Source organism: Pleurodeles waltl, chromosome 5 (assembly GCF_031143425.1).
Source record: "Pleurodeles waltl isolate 20211129_DDA chromosome 5, aPleWal1.hap1.20221129, whole genome shotgun sequence".
Lineage (NCBI taxonomy): Eukaryota > Metazoa > Chordata > Amphibia > Caudata > Salamandridae > Pleurodeles > Pleurodeles waltl.
This window is the reverse complement of record NC_090444.1, coordinates 1,797,041,739-1,797,062,495: the sequence shown is the minus strand read 5'-3', so window position 1 is coordinate 1,797,062,495 and position 20,757 is coordinate 1,797,041,739. Positions and strand designations below refer to the sequence as shown.

General features: G+C 43.5%; 1 protein-coding gene across 1 annotated transcript in view; it reads right to left on the bottom strand.

Annotated features, from left to right (window-relative positions):
• The window catches only part of LOC138297156 (zinc finger protein 729-like), a 355,358-nt gene that overhangs the window by 265,840 nt on the left and 68,761 nt on the right, over window positions 1–20,757 (bottom strand). The window contains exon 6 of the mRNA XM_069236647.1: window positions 17,971–19,905. Coding sequence (XP_069092748.1) covers window positions 17,971–19,905 — 1,935 coding nt within the window. The remainder of the gene's footprint in view (window positions 1–17,970; window positions 19,906–20,757) is intronic.

The window sequence follows — 20,757 nt, the reverse complement described above, 5'->3', positions numbered from 1 at the left end:
AGTATGTACATATTTTGTGGTAAAGGAATATTTATTTACATATGTACACAATTTAAATGCAACTTAAACGGCTACAGGCTCCCGGGGAGGTGGGAGGGCGCATGTCAATCTGCAGCGCAACATGCCACGAACAGATGTACACTGGGTAAGTGACATTTTCCATTCGATGGCATGTGTAGCTGCAGATACACATGCTGTGCATAGACTACAAAGCAGTAATCCTCCCGAAAGCGGTGGTCAGCCTGTAGGAGTTGAAGCCTGTCCTACTGTGGCTTGTTGTGTTGCTAACACATCTACACAGAAATGTTTAGTAAAGGTATGAGGTGTAGACCAAGTGGCTGCCTTACAAATCTCTGTCATTGGTATATTACCTAGAAAGGCCATTGTTGGTCCTTTCTTTCTAGTGGAGTGTGCCTTTGGTGTAATGGGTAAGTCTCTTTTAGCTTTGAGGTAACAGGTTTGAATGCATTTGAATATCCATCTGGCTATGCCCTGATTGGATATAGGGTTACCAGCATGGGATTTTTGGAAAGCAACGAACAATTGCTTAATTTTACAAAATGATTTTGTTCTGTCTATGTAATACATTAGCGCTCTTTTTATGTCTTATGTATGCAGTGCTCTTTCTGCTACGAGTCTGGTTGTGGGAAGAAGACTGGGAGCTCTACTGTTTGGTTTAGATGAAAGGGTGAAATGACTTTTGGTAAAAATTTTGGATTTGTACAGAAAACCACTTTATGTTTGTGTATTAGTATAAAGGGTTCTTCGATAGTAAACGCCTGTATTTCGCTAACTCTTCTTAGTGAAGTGATGGCTATAAGAAAAGCTACCTTCCAAGTTAACAATTGGATTTGGCAAGAATGCATGGGTTCAAACGGTGGGCCCATGAGTTGTGTAAGTACAATATTAAGGTTCCACGAGGGCACTGGTGGTGTTCTTGGAGGTATGATCCTTTTTAGTCCTTCTATAAAGGCTTTAATAACTGGGATTCTAAAAAGTTACTTTGTATGTTTAATCTGCAGGTAAGCAGAGATTACAGTGAGATGAATTTTGATGGAAGAAAAAGCGAGATTTGCTTTTTGTAGGTGTAGTAAGTAACTCACAATGTTTTGTATGGAGGCCTCTAACGGTGTGATTTGGTTTGCTTGGCAGTAGAAAACAAACCTTTTCCATTTATTAGCATAACAATGCCTTGTTGTCGGTTTTCTTGCCTGTTTAATGACTTCCATACACTAATATGAAAGGTTTAGATAGCCAAATTCTAAGACTTCAGGAGCCAAATTGCTAGGTTGAGCGATGCTGGATTGGGGTGTCCGATCTGTTGTTTGCGTTGTCTTAACAGATCTGGTCTGTTTGGGAGTTTGATGTGAGGTACTACTGAGAAGTCCAACAGTGTGGTGTACCACGGTTGGCGAGCCCAAGTTGGTGCTATGAGTATTAGTTTGAGTTTGTTTTGACTCCATTTGTTGACTAGGAAAGGAATGAGAGGGGGAAAAGAATAAGCAAATATCCTTGACCAACTGATCCATAGAGCATTGCCCTTGGACTGAGGGTGTGGGTACCTGGATGCGAAGTTTTGGCATTTTGCATTTTGTTGCAAACAGATCTATGTCTGGTGTCCCCCAACAATAGAAGTAATCTTGTAGAATCTGGGGCTGTATTTCCCACTCGTGAGTTTGCTGGTGATCTCGACTGAGATTGTCGGCTAACTGATTGTGAATGCCTGGTATATATTGCGCTATCAGGCAAATGTTGTTGTGAATTGCCCAATGCCAAATTTTTTGTGCTAGGAGGCATAGTTGTGACGAGTGTGTGTCCCCCGTTTGTTTAGATAGTACATTGTTGTCATATTGTCTGTTTTGACAAGAATGTGTTTGTGGACTAGAAAGGGTTGAAAAGCTTTTAGTGCTAAGGAGACCGCTAGTAGTTCTAAGTGATTTATGTGAAGTTGTTTTTGTTGATTGTCCCATTGACCTTGTATATTGTGATTGTTGAGGTGTGCTCCCCACCCAATCATGGAAGCGTCTGTGGTAATAATGGCGTGAGGCACTGGGTCTTGAAATGGCCGCCCTTTGTTTAAATTTACAGGGTTCCACCATTGAAGCGAAGAGTGTGTTTGGCGGTCTATCAACACTAGATCTTGAAGTTGACCCTGTGCCTGCGTCCATTGTTTTGCTAGGCATTGCTGTAAGGGCCGCATGTGTAGCCGTGTGTTTGGGACAATAGCGATGCATGAGGACTTCATGCCTAGTAGTTTCATTACAAACCTGACTGTGTACTGCTGGTTTGGTTGCATGCTTGACACTATATTTTGAAACGATTGAACTCTTTGTGGGCTTGGAGTGGCAACTGCTCTTTGCGTGTTGAGTGTGGCTCCCAAGTATTGTTGTATTTGGGATGGTTGCAAGTGAGATTTTTGGTCATTTATAGAAAACCCTAGTTTGTGTAGAGTATCTATTATATATTGCGTGTGACTTTGACATCGGTGTTGAGTGTTGCCTTTTATTAGCCAATCGTCGAGATATGGGAATACATGCATGTGAGGTCTCCTTATATGAGCTGCTACAACAGCGAGGCATTTTGTAAATACTCTGGGCGCTGTTGTTATCCCGAAGGGCAATACTTTGAATTGGTAATGTTTGCCCTGTATGACAAATCTGAGGTATTTCCTGTGAGATGGACGGATGGGTATGTGGAAATACGCATCCTTTAAATCCAGTGTTGCCATGTATTCTTCCTGTTTTAGCAAAGGAACTACGTCTTGTAGTGTGACCATGTGGAAATGATCTGATTTGATGAAGAGGTTTAACGTCCTGAGGTCTAGAATTGGTCTTAGTGTTTTGTCTTTTTTGGGAATAAGGAAATATAGGGAGTAAATCCCTGTTCCTTTTTGATGATGTGGTACTATCTCTATGGCTTGTTTTGCTAATAGTGCTTGCACCTCTATTTGTAGTAGGTCTAGATGTTGTACTGACAGTTTGTGCGTCCTTGGGGGAACATCTGGAGGGAAATGTGTGAACTCTATGCAGTAACCATGTTGGATAATTGATAGAACCCATGTGTCTGTGGTTATGTCTGACCAATGTTTGTAGTATTTTGTTAATCTTCCCCCCACTGGTGATGTGTGTTGGGGAAGTGTGACATTGAAGTCACTGCTTGTTACTGGGGGTCTGCTTGACAGGCTGAAATTTTCCCCTTCATCTTGGGTATTGTCCCCTGAATGAACCACAAAACCCCCTCTCTGGTACTGAGACTGGTAGGTGGGTTTTGTTTGGGAGGTGGATAGCTCTGAGGGTTGCTGTCTAAACCCTCCCCTAAACTATGGCTTCCTAAATGTTCCCCTATACTGGGAAGAGTAGAGCGCGCCCATGGCTTTGGCCGTGTCTGTGTCCTTCTTCATTTTTTCTATTGCAGTGTCCACCTCCGGCCCAAATAGTTGCTGCTGGTTGAACGGCATGTTTAATACCGTTTGCTGTATTTCTGGTTTGAAACCAGAACTGCGTAGCCATGCATGCCTCCTGATGGTAACTGCTGTGTTTACAGTTCGTGCTGCTATATCGGCAGAGTCCAGTGCAGAACGGATTTGGTTGTTGGAGATGGCCTGTCTCTCCTCCACCACCTGTTGAGCCCGTTTTTGATGTTCCTTTGGTAAATGCTGAATAATATCGTGCATTTCGTCCCAGTGTGCTCGGTCGTAACGGGTGAGGAGGGCCTGTGAATTGGCGATACGCCACTGGGCGGCCCTGCCGCGTCAAACTTACGGCTTTCTTTATCAGGGGGTGGCGCATCCCCTGACGATTGTGAATTTGCCTGCTTTCTTGCGGCTCCCACTACAACAGAGTCCAGAGGGAGCTGCTGTGTAATGAACACAGGGTCCGATGGGGGGAGTTTTATATTTTTTCTTCACCCGCGGTGTAATGGCCCTTCCCTTGACCGGTTCTTGGAAGACCTGTTGTGCATGCTTAAGCATGCCTGGTAACATTGGCAGGCTTTGATATGACGCATGCGTGGACGCCAGTGTATTGAAAAGAAAGTCATACTCCACTGGTTCTGAGTCCATAGTGACATTAGGAAATGTCGCAGACCTGGCTAGTACTTGCGTGTAGGATGTGCTATCCTCTGGAGGAGATGGCTTTGAAGGATAACACTCAGGACTGTTGTCTGAAACTGGTGGGTCGTATAGGTCCCAGGGATCTGCATCGTCCTGCGTCTGCACAGTATTTGTGGGTGACTGTGCAGTTGGTGTGCCAACTGGTGACCTTGTCCCTTGTGGCGAGCGTGGTGGCGACATCTCTGATGTGAATGTGGAATTGGTGACCTTTCTCTAACCACCTTTGCTCTTGGCTGCTCAGTTTCAGTCTCTGCGTGAAAAGCCAGTTTTGGCCTTTTTCAGTGCCGAAGATGTTATTTGGTCACCGCTTTTCTTGTGGGTCGAGCCATGGCCTTCCGGCAGTGGCGTCCCCGAGGCCTTCTATTTTTTCGACTGACTTTGGGGCTGGGTCGGGGCAGGCGTACTCACTTTTTGTCCTGCCGTCGGTGGTCGGTCTCCGTCGGAGTCGTCCGATTCCGAACCCTGGATTGAGATAGCCATCTCTTCCTCCTCGACGTCGAGGTGTTGTCGATTTCGATGCCATCTGCAAGCGCCTTTCTCGTCGATCTCTCAAGGTCTTCTTCGACCGAAAAGCCTTGCAGGCCTCACAGGTATCCTCTCTGTGTTCCGGTGACAAAACAGATTACAGACCCAATGCTGGTCTGTATAAGGATACTTGGTGTGGCACGTCGGACAGAAACGGAAGGGGGTCCGGTCCATGAGTCTTCGACGACGGGTGTGGTCGGGCCGACCAGGCCTCAGTTGAGTGCAGAAGCCCTGAAGGGCCGCCGAAGCGGTTGTCTCGTCGATGCCGATGTATCTATAGATAACCGGTCCCGTACGCAACAATACCGACGGATTTCGATGATTTGTTAAAAACTTTCCCGATTCGAATCACGGAGCGAAGAGGAACATGTCCGAACCCGATGGAGGAAAGAAAACAAACAATCTAAGATGGAGTTGATGCCCATGCGCAATGGAGCCGGAAGGGAGGAGTCACTCCCGACTGTGTGTTGAGTATCGATCCCAAAAATAGAATTTTCATGGGAAGTTCTAAAGAGAATTTCCCTTTGTTTAAGACAAACTCTTAAAGAGATTGATTCAGGTTTTGGAAGCTATTGCTTCTTCCATTGATAGATCCTTGATGAGCCAGTTGTCCAAATAAGGGTAGACTTGGAGACCCGTTGGCGGAGGAAGGCAGCAACTGGTGATAGGCACTTGGTAAAAATTAGGTGCTGATTTGAGGCCAAGAGGAAGCACCTTCAATAAATAATGTTGCCCTCACATTGAAAAAGGAAGGCATTATCTGTTTTTTAGGTAGATAAGCTTATGGACTCCTGAAAATACAGGTAAGTCGGATAATCCTCTCCCTCATTCAAAAACTTGTTCAGTTGTCAGAGTTCCAAAGCTGGTCGTCTTAGTCCAATCAAAAATCTGAAGTTAAAACCCGGTTTTCTCTGGGGACCTTTCCTATCACTTTTTCCTGTTGTAATTACCTCAATTGGAGATGATGTTCTTTTTTGAGTAAGCAGACAGGTGACCTTTGTGTAAACTCCGATGTATAACCTGTGTGAACAATTTGAAGCGCCCACTGGTTCTGATGTTATGGACTCCCAAGCAAGGGGAAAAAAATAAATTCTTTAACCCACCTTCTGAAATTGAGGTTGAAGGGGAGGTAACAAGTAAATCAAGCTCTTTTCTGGCTATCGTTGGAGAATGACTGAGAAGAGCTCCTTTCTCGTCTTGATGATCTTCCATATCCTTGCATTTGGTTACAGACGTAAGTTTCTTCAAAGCCGGATTACCGCTGGGGGGGCTAGTATGGTCCACTTTAACCTCCAAATGTATTAAATCCTCCCAAATTGGGCTGGGATCTGCATAAATCAGAAAAAGTGGACAAACCTGGAACACGATAATGTAGAAGTCCTAATGGTTCTGCTGTATAAGTGTCCGTCTTGAAAGCTTCATCCATGGGGGATATTATCAAAAGGCATGTCTAATATTTTGTAATGGACCCTCAGGATGGATGGTTGTAGATTTGAACCAGTCTTGCCTTCTCAAACAACAGGCAAAAAACTGTGTTTGAATGTCCATAGTTGCATCAATGATGGCTACCAATGTAAACTATCCTTCCTTGAGGATTGACTTAGCAGCCTCTTTTTTACCCACTAGGCTGAGATTGAACAGTGGTGCAATGTCATGCCACATTTGGTGATAGTAACATCCTAAAATTGTCAGGGCATTGGCAGGCTTAATGGATGCTGCAGCCACTGAACTAATCCTGCAGCCCAAATTATCTATACGTCTCCCATCTCTGTCTGGAGAAGCCGATGATGGTGTGATTGGGTTTTTAGACCTCCATCTGGATGCTTTTGCTATGAGAAAGGCCAGCTTTGGATGTCCAGTAAAGCACGCTGGGGCTAAATCTGGAGCTCTATACGATACGAGTTTTCCAGTCATGGCATTACTGCTGGAACTGTAGAATGTGTTTTCATTAGCTTAGCCCTCCAACCAAACAAAATCCAGAAAAGGTATGACTTTACAGGTTTTCTTGGCTGTACATTGAAATCATAAACAAAGTATTGCTGTTTCACTGTCATTGTCAAATTGAACTTAGAACAGGGTATCATCTTTGGGTATTATGAGGTCGTGTCCTTCATTGGTGTCTCCGTCATCTCCTGCTGGAAGTTCCCCTTCCTCCTCTTCCACATCCCACTAAATAGAGTTACCTGAATCAAATCCTCGTCATCCATGTACTTTTAAATTAGTGAGACGAGAGACCTATTAAGATGCCTAGGGATGGTTCCCTCTGAGATGGGGAAGATGACCGAGGTGAAGGCAGCTAAGGACATGTAGATGCTAAAGGAGGACGTGGAGGAGGCGGTATGATGGGTACAGCGGGTAACACAGGCTTCCGAGTTTGACCACCTGCAGGGTGCTGTGGTAGCAACTTTCGATAAATGCCCATCATTTGCTGCAGTGTAGACAGAAAAGCTACATGCACCTGTAAGGAGTCTGGTTCATTTTCATGCCTAGGAGGTACACAAGACCTGAATTGTTAGCATTAAATTCTTCTTGATAAACATATTTGTGGTAAGGCTCCTTCTGTTTCCATTATATACTCAAAATCTGGGATGTAGCATACATCCGATTGTGTTTGACTGTATGCAGTCTCTGAATTGAGTTTGCTGACATTCTATTCCAGTTCAGAATCCAGAATTTAAGATAAAGTTGTTGGCATCTTAATTGGTGAAAAGGTAGTGGTAGTCAAATGTCTTGTCAATGGTGTGGTCTTTGACGGCATAGGAAACAACATGAAGTTTGTCGTAAAAAATGAAGGTGTCTTCATAGACGCTGAAGGTGCAGACAGACATTGTTAGCAGAGACATTATAGGAGCAGTCGTTGACTGTTCTTGATGAGATTTCCTTTTTGACTGTTGTCGACTGAAGTTTCTGAAGGTCCTTTCTTCTTAGATGATGGTAGCCCGTCGTAGACTTTTGCACAGTTCTTTGAGGAGTCAGACTTCTCTCCTGAACACTTTTTCTTAGTTATCCCCAGATTTATTCTGTGACGAGGTGTGTGCAAGCTCTATTCCAAATAAATATAATACAGGAGGCTTTATAACTCCTTTTTTGCGCTGCCTTCGTGGACGTTCGTTTCTTTTGTCCACAGGTAGAACAGGATTTGAAGAGAGATTTCTTCTTTGTTGGGCATAGTGGCAGTTGGTGACAGTTGCCAGAAAATTAAAGAAAACAGTCTCCCTGGTCCAGAAAATAGTAAATTTCCCTAACAACGAAGATGGGACTGGTTCAGTGCCAGGGTAGACTAAAAAGGCAACAGTTTAAGGTCACTGAAAGGTTAGAGCACAGCCCTGCCTGGTGGCTCCCTCACAAGTTGGGTAGAAATCTGAGCTATGGTGGGCTTTAGGGGTAGTAGGAGATTTGGCACTTCTGCCTTATTGACTGAACTTCGGTTTGCTTCAAATGAGGGGGATATTCTAAGGAAGCAAAAAGTGTTGTTAAGGACTCTGGCCAGTTTATTGCTATTTAAGATTTCCAGCCCGACGACAGGGAATGATTTAAGGATGTGATAGTGTTGGAGAAACATACCTGCACATATCTTGCACACACCAGAAGGGTTTGTTTAGCACTGTGGTGGATGAACTGTTTATGTCCACTGCACGGAAAATGCATTAAGGTGGACACAAATGGTTCATTTCTAGCAGTTACTAAACACTATTAAACACAAATATACTTTGAGAAATTTACTTAATTACATATATTTAAAAACCTAACACTTTACTAACAGGTACAAACGCAATAGAACATATTACAGTGTCTTGTCTCAAAAATAATCAAATGCTTGCCTAAAGGACGTAGGTGAAATCAAGGTTTCTATGTTGTTAGTGCATATGTAATTTGTGGAACAGTGCCCACACACAAATTGCAAATTTTTCATGTGTGATTTTAACACACAATCATTTAATCAAATATTTTTGCTTGTCATGAAGTCTGAATGCCATATTATTTGTGAATGCTATTCATCAATGTGGACAGTTCAAACGAGTAGCTTTGTTGTAAATGTACAAAACCTATTTAATTCACGTTTACTCATGGGGTTTTTGTTCCTTCCTGCGTTATCTTTTACTTTTATTTCATCATTTTTTGAGAAGTTGGGAAGAGATGGATACTTTTTGTGACTTTTTAATAAATCAATTTTTTGTTATTTTCTCCTTAAACAATACAGGTATGGTTTGACAACAGGACATTTATTTTTAGAATACACATATTTCAAATTCATGGCTCTACGTTCCTCCCTTTCTCTTGTCCTCTGCTCCTCTAGTTGATGTCTTGCAGGTGGTTTCTTTTGTTGACTTCCCTCCACAATAACTACTGAAGTCTGCTCCCTGCTGTCAGGGACTCATTTTCTGACATGTTCTCGTACATCCACACATTTCATGAAAGGTTTTCTCTGCCACTGCATATTATGCATATTTGTCCATATCTCAACACCATTCGGCCACAACTGGGGGAATCCCACTCCACCAATTCCATGCTATAGTCGGTTTGGCTATTAGGAATCCAATTCCTACTAGAATCTTAGAGTTTGCTGTATCTCCCTCCCCCCCCCCCGCCCACTAACAAAACTACCCCTAATCCCAAAAATCACTACGTTAGGGTCATGGAGATACATCAAATGTCCCACAACTGCTGCCAACTCATGTAGATTTGTTGCCAGGATCTGAGCATGTCCATGTCGTATTTAGGAACGTGCATTGTTCATTAGACCAACAACAACAATTGGGGGGAAGGATGGTCTACCCATCTGACGTAGCTTGGTTAGGTAGTATACCACCCTATGTAGATACCTAAATTGTATGAGTCCCTGGAGGGAGGCGATAGAGTCTTTCTTGCTTCTACCCATTCATCATCCTCCAGCTGATCCATATCTCGTTCCCATTTTCTCTCAGCCTTAGAAAGGGGTCTGGCACACTTTTACCCAGCTGCTCCATCACTGCTTTGACATCTAATGGGTGAAACGTGGGTGCCATCATTAATATCTCTTTGTATTGCTCCTGCAAATGATGGAGTTGCAGATTTCTTAAGAACTGATTTTTACTAAGAGCAAATACATTTTCAGAATGCTCAAATGTTTTAATGTGGGTCAATGAACTCACGTCTTGTAGTTTAGAGATGCCACTGAGGTCCTAGGAGGGAAAACCCCTCAAGGCGACCACCTGCTAGTACCACGCTCCATGCCACAAGGGGGTTTCATTTGTTAGTATTCAGTGTGATTTAATTTGCTTTAAGCCTGCATGAGAGCACATCAATAGAATTCTGGTAATGCGAGGTAGGGGATGGTGGCTCCGCACAGGAGTATTTAGAGGTTGTGCGGCTCTAAGAGCTTTACCTATAGTTGTATATCGGAGTCCAAGCAGTCATGAAAAACCCAATCCCTAATGCCGGTCGTAAGATTGCAGACTATCTAACATTGCCAGTCCACTGTCGTAAGTGGAATAGATGCATTTTTCAAATGAGGCCCTTGGCTGTCAGCCCTTAGTAAATTACTGAATAAGGACTGGAGGGGTTGAAAAAAAACTGGCTGTGAGCGGGTACTGGTAGTTTTGAATAATGTAGAGTATTGGGTAAGAGTAACTATCTTTTCCCAGTTAGCCAGAGGCATCTCCATATACCTTTTACATTAGTGCTGTGCAAGGGATAGTTTTAACAGACTGATGAACATTTAGTATCAAACTGTCACCATAAAGTTGCTTCTATCTTCAACACCAGAGGCATTGGAAGCCCGTTGGTGGTGCACCCCAACGTATCTACTCCACCAAAGGTTCAGTCACTAATGCGAATAAGCGTGATGAGGGTTAAAAGTCTGGATAATAAAGTGGGGATATAACACCCCCATTACCTTCACTTGAGTCCGAGGTAAATATAAAGTACTGCGATGTACCTCCGGAAACAGGGACTGAATGTTTAAATGCTTACAGGGCCAATGGACCGGATCAAAAGCGTTTTCAAAATCTATGGGCAGAGCGGATCGGCCACCCAGTTCACATGGCGTGTGCTAGGGCTCCCTGCACCGGTCCGTAGGCGGTGCCTAGTTTTCCTGTTCAGCATGAAGCCATTTTGATCACTGTACGGTACGTCCTGCATTACTCCAGCTATGGCTAGAATTGTGGCAAGAAGTTTTTCTTCTACATTTATCAATGAGATTAGGTGGTATGAGAAGCACAGATTAGGGGGCTTGCCGGGTTTCCAGATTACTGAGATTAGGGCACCCCAGAGATCTTGTGGAAGCATGCCAGCAGCAAGTGCCTCTTCGCAAAGAGTTTGCAGGTGTGGCAGTAACAGCAGGGCATATTTCTTGAGGAATTCTAGTAGAGATCCATTTGGCCCAGGGATCTTAACAGAGAGTATATCCATAATTGGCAGGTGGATCTTATCCACTGTAATTGGTAGGTCTAGCTCAGTTTAATCACCACCAACTGCATCTCCATGGTGAGATCTAGTGACATCTGGCACTCTTTCTGACTGCATGGATCCTCACCTAGTGCTTATAATTTTTTATAGTTTAGCACAGTGGTTCCCAACCTTTTGACTTCTGTGGACCCCCATTTAATGATTACTGGAACCCGTGGACCCCCAATGAATAATTTTTGGAGTCTGGGGACCCCCCATTAAGTCATTATTGAAAGCTTGGGACCTAATCTGTTAATAATGTTTACTTTTCTAAGCAGTCGCGGACCCCCTGAAGAGGCTTCGCGGACCCCCAGTGGTCCCCGGACCACAGGTTGGGATACCACTGGTTTAGCATATTTATAGTACTTTGCTGAGGCGTCTTCAATTCCAGAGGTATCCGAGATTCAATGTCCTGATTCCTCCTGCATCAATCCAATCTTGTTTCCATCTCCCTGCTGGGAAACCATTAGAACAGTTTGGCTGCTTGATTTCCCCATTCCTAAATTCTGCATTGAGGCTGCAGCCGAGCATGATGGGCAGTCTAACATCTTTTCCCTCAGCGTGGTTTTTAGAGCTTCTAGTTAACAGACCGTCCTTTGTTTGCATGCAGTCAAGGTGCACCTCCAGCCACCTAATCTGCTTCTCTAACTCTTCTACCTCAAGTACCTTCTCCCTATTTTTGTAGCTGTACGAGTAAATGGCCTACCCTCACACAATCATTAGAAGTGCTTCCCTAAGAAATGCTAATGAATTAAACAAGCTCTCATGTTCAAAGTATTCTGCTACTGACTCTCTAAGCACATTAGAGAGGTGCCTTATTTCTCTCTGGCCTCTATTTGCCCCTTGAAGACAATTCCTTAAGCAAAAGGTCTGAGTCCCCTTAGAAGATTAAGCACCTGAGCAATTGCAACAGATTCCGAAACTGGGATGAACAGGTCATCTATGTGAAAGGAGGAGCGTGTGTTTCAATAATAAGTGAACTGTCACTTCTGTGCTTGCGCTGTCATGCATCTACAAGATCTGGGGAGGACGCCCACCTGCCCAGTGCTAGTGACCTATTTGCTGAGGCTGTGTTGTGAGCATCTACTGCGGGGCTCATCACTAGTATAAAATTTCCAGCCACGAATGTCATTCCTGGTGGAGTGCTCAGTAGTTTATTAGAAATGAGAACAAGTGAGCTTTTTTGTAAACCAGGGTGTAAGTAAATGCTTCTGAGCGTCCATCCGCCCTGGCATAGCTATGACAAATCAACCTAGTGGGTCCACCTGTGTGACCATTAAAGTTAAGGGAAATGTCCTCTGTAGGAGGGCAGTGATATCCCTGGAACACAGGGCAAAGTTTGAATGGAAATCCCTTGTGTAGTCACAGCTGCTAAGGGAGTAACAACTGGTACCAAATAAGTGTGTTGCTTGGAGTAGAAGGGTGTGCTTTTTAGAGTAAAGCATGACCGCTCCCCACCATTTTATTTTTCAACCTATTCACATTCCAGGAAATAATATGGTACTGTTCAGTGGTCATGTTATGAGTGGCAGTATGTGATGCAAGTAAACTCTGAGGGGAGCCCCCGATACCTCCGGGCCCTCTTAAATCATAGGTTCAGGTTGCTCTTTGGCGTCCTAGGCTCCCAGCAACAGAGGTGGAAATCCTTTCCTGCATGTTTTCTCCTGCACCGTTGTTTTCAGGAAGCTCTAGATGCTTGTGTGATAACAGTCTGTCTGCTTAGTAGCAAGGTATACCTGCGGGAAACACACTAAAAATAATACGAACGAACATCTACCTAAACTGCAATGTCGTCACAAACCCTTCATTGCCCGAACTGCTCCATCGCAATATGTTATGTTAATTTAATTTGATATCGCGCATGAATCACCCTTACAGCGCGGAGGACAGCCTCAACAACAAGGAGTAGAACACAGAGTTAAAACAAATAGTATTTAGTAATTTCCTAAATTTGAGGTAATCTGTACAAGTAAGGATGTGGAATGGCAAGTTATTCCAACAGGTGGGAGCCGGATAGGAGAAAGACCTGCCTCCGCACCTTGACTGTCAGATGCTGGGGATGGTAAGTAAAGTATTATCCATGCATCACAGGTTCCTGACTGGATAATAGCATTTGAGCTTCTGGTGTAAGTAGCCAGGACCTTTTCCCATGAAAGCTTTGTGGGTTAAATAACATTTTAAATATATTTCTCTTTCCGACAGGTAGCCAGTGTAGAGTTCTCAAAAGTGGTGTAGAAACACATCTCAAGGGAAGATTAAAAATGAGCTGTGCTGCTGTATTTTGTATGACCTGTAATTTGGATAGTAATGTTTCACTGGCAGAAGCCAATAGGGCAGTACCATAGTCCAGCCTGCTAACGAGAGCCTTCCTCCTTAGATGCATCTGTCACCCTAATTCAAACATTTAACACTTCAGTGCAATAACCTAAATCTTGGGTGGGTGGTGCGTTGCTGCTTATTTGTTACTATTCCACCATCCAAACGAGCCTTACCATTAAGCCCCTCATCTGAACCCATCGTAGGTGTGTCTGCGGCTTGTCGTTGTGTAAGCAAGGGCTGCGGTGTCGTCGTTCCTCCCCTGCCCCAAGCTGGTGTTACCTTCAGTTCAGCCGTTACCTTCAGTTCACCTTCAGTTCAGCCGTATTGTGCCCTGTCGCTCCCCGATACAGCAGGCAGGTCAAAGACTCTCAGATCCAGAGAAGGGTCATGATATCTGCTCTGTCAGGGGATGAAAGAGCCTTGAGATGTCTGAATTCACATTTCTTGGTCAGGTGAGCCACACGTATCTCTGCTGTCGGTGTCTCCTATGGGGCTTTCCTTGTGTCTTCCTCTCCTCTGATGAGGCCGTTTCTGCTGAGGCCTTCAATGCTTCCCCATTGCTGTGTCCAAAGTCTGGGCTCCGGGGTTCGTGGTCTCCACTGAAGCACTTCTCTCCTCAACCCAGTTCCATGCCGCTTCTGGGGTGTTGAAGAAGGACTTAGCACTGACGTTAACATGGAGTTGCGTAGGGTATGTCATTACATAGTCCAACTGCTTTTCCTTGAGTTTTTGTCTTGCTGCAATGAAAGAGCATTGCCACTGCTGTGTACCAACATGTATAATCAGAGAACACCATGATTTTTTGGTTTTCGTACATGACTTTGCCCACTGTCCAGGCCTTCCTCAAGATGGCGTCCATGTCGTTACAGTTTAGTAGGTGTGCAATAACTGGTCCCAGAGTTTCCCCAGGAGGGGTGTTTTGCTGTCAGGGGTTGCTGCGCTGTCTCCACAACAATACAGGGAGATAGGGCGCACGAGGGCATTCAAGACTTCAACCAGTCTGTGATAAAACTCTCTGAACATGTGCACTCTGATCCCTCTAGGATAACCACTATTCTGATATTGTTTCTCCAAGCCCACCCCATAGTGTTCTCTCTCTCTTTTAGGCATCTAGGTGCATCCAGTCATCTAGAGAGAATAGCTTGCACTGCAAGAACCTTGTCTTCCGACGCTGAGATACAAGTGTTCACCTCCGTCGCTTGCTTTACTGTCTTGCAGAGCCCACAATGCAGCAGGGATACATCTGTTTGAATTTCCTTTCCTTTATCTTGCCTTCCAAAAAAAGCTGCTGGCTTGCAGTATCACTTCAGCTGAGGAGGACTGGCTGTTGCCTTGCACATGTTGGAGCCCATTCAGTACAGCAGCTTCTTCTAACTCAGGCAGTATGGAATAAAGGTCCATCTGGACCTGCGATTGTTGGTCATTTTGTGGTCATTTTGTACCCTGACCAATGTTGTTGTCTCACAGGAGTCAATGGATCTGCAGTACTCACATCAAGTTCCAGGCAGCGTATGCTGCTCCTGTCATGAAGCCTACAAGTGACCAGTCATGAAGGGCGATGCTCACAGCCTCCATAGCAACAAGCGCATCTCAAGGTTTGATATTACTGTGGATTGTAGTACCTCCTTTTGGTTATTCCCAAAGCCGCACTCTTCTGCAGGAGCTCAAAGAATGACTATAGATGGTGAGAGTGGCAAAGAGATGCCAATGTAGATGTCCACCATCTTTGTTCATTCGCCGTGCCCCCACTTTGTGACTTCTAATGAGTTTTTAGGGATGTTTTATCAGTTGCAGGGCAAGACGCGTAACAGCTGCGGTTCAAAAGAGTGTAACATATTCTTGATTGTGGTTCAGTCTGTATCAGAGATTACTGTAATCAAAGTGCTTAGCAGGTGCTTCTGGAAGTACTACTGGAACAGTTATTTCAAGCCAATAAGCAAGGTATGCTTGTGATTCCATTATATTGTTTATTATATTTACTATTCAACCTGTTAATCCCTTCGCAGCCAGGTGTTTTCCCCCTCAGGTGGCAAGCCTTTTTTTCGCTGTTTGGGGCAGTTCGCCCTTAGGCCCTCATAACATTTTGTCCACATAAGCTACCCAAGCCAAATTTGCGTCATTTCTTTCCAACATCCTAGGGATTCTAGAGGTACCCAAACCTTGTGGGTTCCCCTGAAGGAGACCAAGAAATTAGCTAAAATACAGCGAACATTTCGTTGTTTTCAAATAAATGGGAAAAAGGGCTGCAGAAGAAGGCTGGTGGTTTTTTCCCTGAAAATGGCATCAACAAAAGGTTTGCGGTGCTAAAAATCACCATCTTCCCAGCTTTCAGGAACAGGCAGACTTTAATCATAAAACCCCATTTTCAACACAATTGTGGCAATTTAGTGGCACATACCCCATTTTTACAATTTTTTGTGCTTTCAGCCTCCTTCCAGTTAGGGACAGAAATGGGTGTGAAACCAATACCGGAAAGCTAAACATTTCTGAAAAGTAGACAAAATTCTGAATTCAGCAAGGGGTAATTTATGTAGATCCTACAAGGGTTTCCTACAGAAAATAACAGCTGAAATAAAAATAATATTGAAATTGAGGTGAAAAAAACTGCCATTTTTCTCCACGTTTTACCCTGTAACTTTTTCCTGCGATGTTAGATTTTTTACAGCAATATACCATTACGTCTGCTGTACTCTTCTGGTTGCGGGGAAATGTAGGACTTGTAGGTTCATCAAGAACCCTAGGTACCCAGAGCCAATAAATGAGCTTCATCTTGCAATGGGTTTTCATTCTATACAGGTTATACAGCAATTCATTTGCTGAAATATAAAAAGTGAAAAACAGGCATCACGAAAACCTTTGTATTTCCGAAATGGGCACAAGATAAGGTGTTGAGAAGCAGTGGTTATTTTCACATCTCTGAATTCCGGGGTGCCCATACTAGCATGTGAATTACAGGCCATTTCTCAAATAGACGTCTTTTTTACACACTGTCTTACATTTGGAAGGAAAAAATGTAGAGAAAGACAAGGAGCAATAACACTTGTTTTGCTATTCTGTGTTCCCCCAAGTCTCCCAATACAAATGGTACCTCACTTGCGTGGGTAGGCCTAATGATCGTGGCAGGAAACGCAACATGGACAAATCACATTTTTACATTGAAATCGGACGTGTTTTTCGCAAAGTGCCTAGCTGTAGATTTTGGCCTCTAGCTCAGCCGGCATAGCGGGAAACCTATCAAACATGCGCATTTATGAAAGCTCGAAACCTACGGGAATCCAAGATGGGGTGACTTGTGGGGCTCTCACCAGGTTCTGTTACCTAGAATCTTTAGCAAACCTCCAAATTTGGCCAAAAAAAAAAACACTTTTTCCTCTCATTTCGGTGACAAAGTTCTGGAATCTGAAAGGAGCCACACATTTTCTTCCACCCAGTGTTCCCCCAAGTCTCCCGATAAAAATGGTACCTCACTTGTGTGGGTAGGCCTAGCGCACGCAGCATGATTTTTTTTTACATGGCAGCGTCCCAAAGTCCAAAAAGTGCAGCCCTCACCATTCCAAGTGGGACGATTTTGAGAGTTAGCCAAGCTCTCATGGCCCAAATGTAAAACCAAAACCCAGAATAATCAAATGTCCTCTTGCTTGCCGTGGGATAAGATGTTTTAGTGTGCGGGTGGAGAGCTGAAAGACTGTTACCCCATTCAGTTGGGGAGGGGGCATAACCAGGCCCATACTGGTTGGTAGCCACCACAACACTATTTTCTTTTTTTTTTAATTCCCTGGCATCTATTAGACTTTCTGCCCACCTGGGGTGTGGATCGGGGGTAATTGCCCAATTTGCCCACTGGTGGGCAGAACAACTTTGGCCCCATTTATTTGGGGAGGGGGTATGGTCATACCCCACCCTCTTATTTTGAGAAAAATAAATTCTTCCCCGGTCTCTGGTGGGCTTTCTGCCCCCCCGCAGATGGGCCTTCCAAAAATAGGCCGATCTGCCCCATGGCCTAAAAATAATTTGGCCTTCCCCCAGGGAGTTACGTCCTTGGCTGCCAAAGGGTTAAGTAATTATGGGTGGATACAGCAATATTTTATTGCAAAGTCACTGACAACACAGGAATGGCTCTCAATTCACTGTATTGTACATGACATGACAAAGACATTAATTCGATATTAGAGTACAATACAACCAAGTAGAAGAATAAACTATGTGAATATGGAAATAGGCTTTAGGATAAAACGTGCCCAAAACTCATGCAAAAGACAAGGCACTGTAATCAGTGCTTTAAATGGGCCGGTACTCTCCGGTACTGAGTACCGGCACTTTTTTATATTGAGAGCGAGAGTACCGGCACATCTCAAGAAAAACGTAATACTTTTAATTGGAGAGTACCAGCACTTTTCGGAAACAAGCAGGTACTCTGGCACAGAGTACCTGCACTTTAATTTTTCAATTTCAAGCACTGACTGTAATGACAATTAAACTTAAGTGCAGGAGGGGGAAAAGTTATTAAAATTTCATGTAACCTGGCTGTTTTTTTTTAATACAAAACATTCAATATAAAATCTTGACACAATCTTTTTTTGTTGACTCACCTACTGAAAGATGTTCAATATTTTCTGTATTCTTGAAGACATCGCATTTCCTGGCTGATTGTGTCTCCCATTGTAAGACTTTCTCTGTCTTCTTCTCACTCTGGGACTGACATTTGATGAACAATAGTCCTTCTTCTAGGTTTTCTTTCTTTTTAGAAGTTAGCTGCTTCCTGACTGATAGTGTAGCTGCATTTATTATCTTCTTTCTCAGGCTGTAATACTGGTTCACTCGGATTACTGAGGAGGCCCCTTTAATAACCTCCTCTTCGATGGGCATGCTCTTTGGTGCTCTTAAAAAGGACTCCTTCCGACCATTTGAATCATATTTTTTCAAATCCTGCATGGGAGGAAGGTCTTCCATTCCTATAGTTTTCCGTTTGCTGTGTTGAATTCTGGTTCCTCTCAAGGGTACTCCCTTCTTTTGTATCAACAACTTTTCTAAAATTTGACAGTGCCCATCAGTGAGGCTTACTTCATGCGTCTCTGTCTTTTTGTTCTGTGCTTCCAGGCGATCTCTCAGGTTTGGCTCCTTTCCTCCAATCAAAATGTTGTTATTTTTCAAAATTAGATTACACCTTGTAGGAGAATTCTCCTCTTCCATAAAGGTTTGTTTGCTGGTCCTGCTCCGAGGATCTCCAGGCTGGGACCCCTTTTGATCCTTAAAAGAGTGACGTTGGCTGGCAGGGAGGTTCACTCCTTTTTTATTGATCTCTTTGCTCTGTGCACTCGGGGGAACAGTCAATGGGGATCCCTCTTCTGTTTTTAACTTATTATTGTTTTTAAAATTCTGATCAAGTCTGAAAGGAGGGCTTTTGTATTCAATACCATCATCTTTGTTGTCCAAATCCAGAGGAGCTCTCAAAGGAGACCCCTTCATCAACATATTGTTTTCAAATCCCTCATCACGCCTGGAAGGAGTGTTTTCCGCAACACATATATCTTTGTTGTTCGGGTTTTGAGGAAATTGGATAAGTAACCCATTTGCTTCAATCAAAGTATTATTGTTTTCAAAAGTCTGATAATGGTTGCAAGGTGGAATTACCCCTAGTCCAGCATTCTCTTTGATGTTAGGACTTTTGAGGTCTCTGAAAGGAGGCCCCTTATCTTCAAGCACCATATCATTTTCAATGGCCTGATCATGATTATGAGTCGGGGTGTTACAATTACTACTCTTAGATATCTTGTCAGAGTACAAAGGAGCTCTCAAAAGTGACCCCTTTCTTTTTCTAAATGTATTATTGTTTTCAAAGGTAAGACTCTCTCCTTGTACACCATTTTCTTTGTTGTGAACTCTCTGGAAAACTGGCAAATGCGGCTCCTTCACTTGTCTCAACATACTGATTTCAAAAGCTGTTTGCCTAGAAGGTGTTTTCTCCTCTGGTCTCAATAGCGATCTCTTATCTCCAATTGAGGTATTCTCGTTTTCCAAAGTCTGATGTTGCCTGCCAGAGGGGTTTTCCCTTCCTGGACCGGCCTCGATAATGTGAGTACTTTCAGGATCGCTCAAAGATGCCCCCTTCTTGTCCAGCAACATATTACTGTTTTTCAAACTCTGATAATGGCTAGCAAGGGGGTTCTCCTTGACTGCCCCTTTCTGTTTGATTCTGGAGTCATGTGGATGACAGGTAGATAGCTCTTCCATTTCAAGGACCTTCTCATTAGAGTTCTCCTGAGGTGCAGGTGTGATAGATAGGGACTTGGTTGCAGTCATCTTTTTCTTGCTGAAGGCCAGATGCTTCCTAATACCTTCAAGCATCATTTTCCTATGCTCTGCCTTTTTCCAGCTCCTCTCTTCATGATTAGGGACTTGATGAGCTCTAGGCAAGAATTCTTCCCTTTTTTCGAGAGGCTCTTGTACTTTCACACACTCCACAAAAAATAGATCCTCTCCTTTTTCAATGCTCTTTATAATGGCAGGTTTAAACATTAAAAACCCTAATCAGAAACAAAAAGAAATACACTGTATTAAATACATAATCAAACTACTACAGAGCTGAGGAAGTTACTTGCTTGCATTCCCCTGTATTTATCTTGGCATTCTCTCTGAATTCATTAACATTAGCATATCCTTGCACATGTACTGGATACCAACAACACACTACTCAAATATACCCAATTCCAATTAGGATTCAAGTCCGAATGTAATGAACCCCATAGGAGACAACAATCAAGAGCTTTTTTTTAAAATTAAATCAGTTAACTGGTTTGAAATCACAACCTTGTCACAAACGTTACTGAACAAATGAAGTAGGAAATGTATATATAAGTAAAACAAAAAAAATAGATCCTTGTAATTTCAGAATTCTAGAAGCTGCACCCAAGTAAGGCACTGGAAAGCTTGGGAGACAGTTTCTGTTCAGTTGAGGGAAAGATCTGCTAAGACCACTACGCTATTATCCTAGTTTCTGTGGAGGGGTCTTTTGAATTCTGAGAAAATGATTATGATGAGGAAGGAATGATTTTATACCTGTAATCCTGGTTCTCTCTCAGGGGAATCTCTTTTGACGCAATAAGCTTTGAATAGTCCCACCCATGCTAGGGGACCCTGGAGCACTTCTTTAAAATAGGTGTTCTTAAATGTAGCTGTTTGCCTTTCTTCAGTAAGGCCTGGAGACACACTTAGGACATGAATAGTCTGCAGCCTACAATAAAAGGCGACAATGGCCAATTTCTTCAGATTGCATTCTTAAAATGTTTGCAATTCGATGAGAACTGGTTTAACCAGGGAAATCAGAGGAAAGGCTAAGAGAAATTTGCCGGACCTGTCAATCCATAGGGCATTCCCCA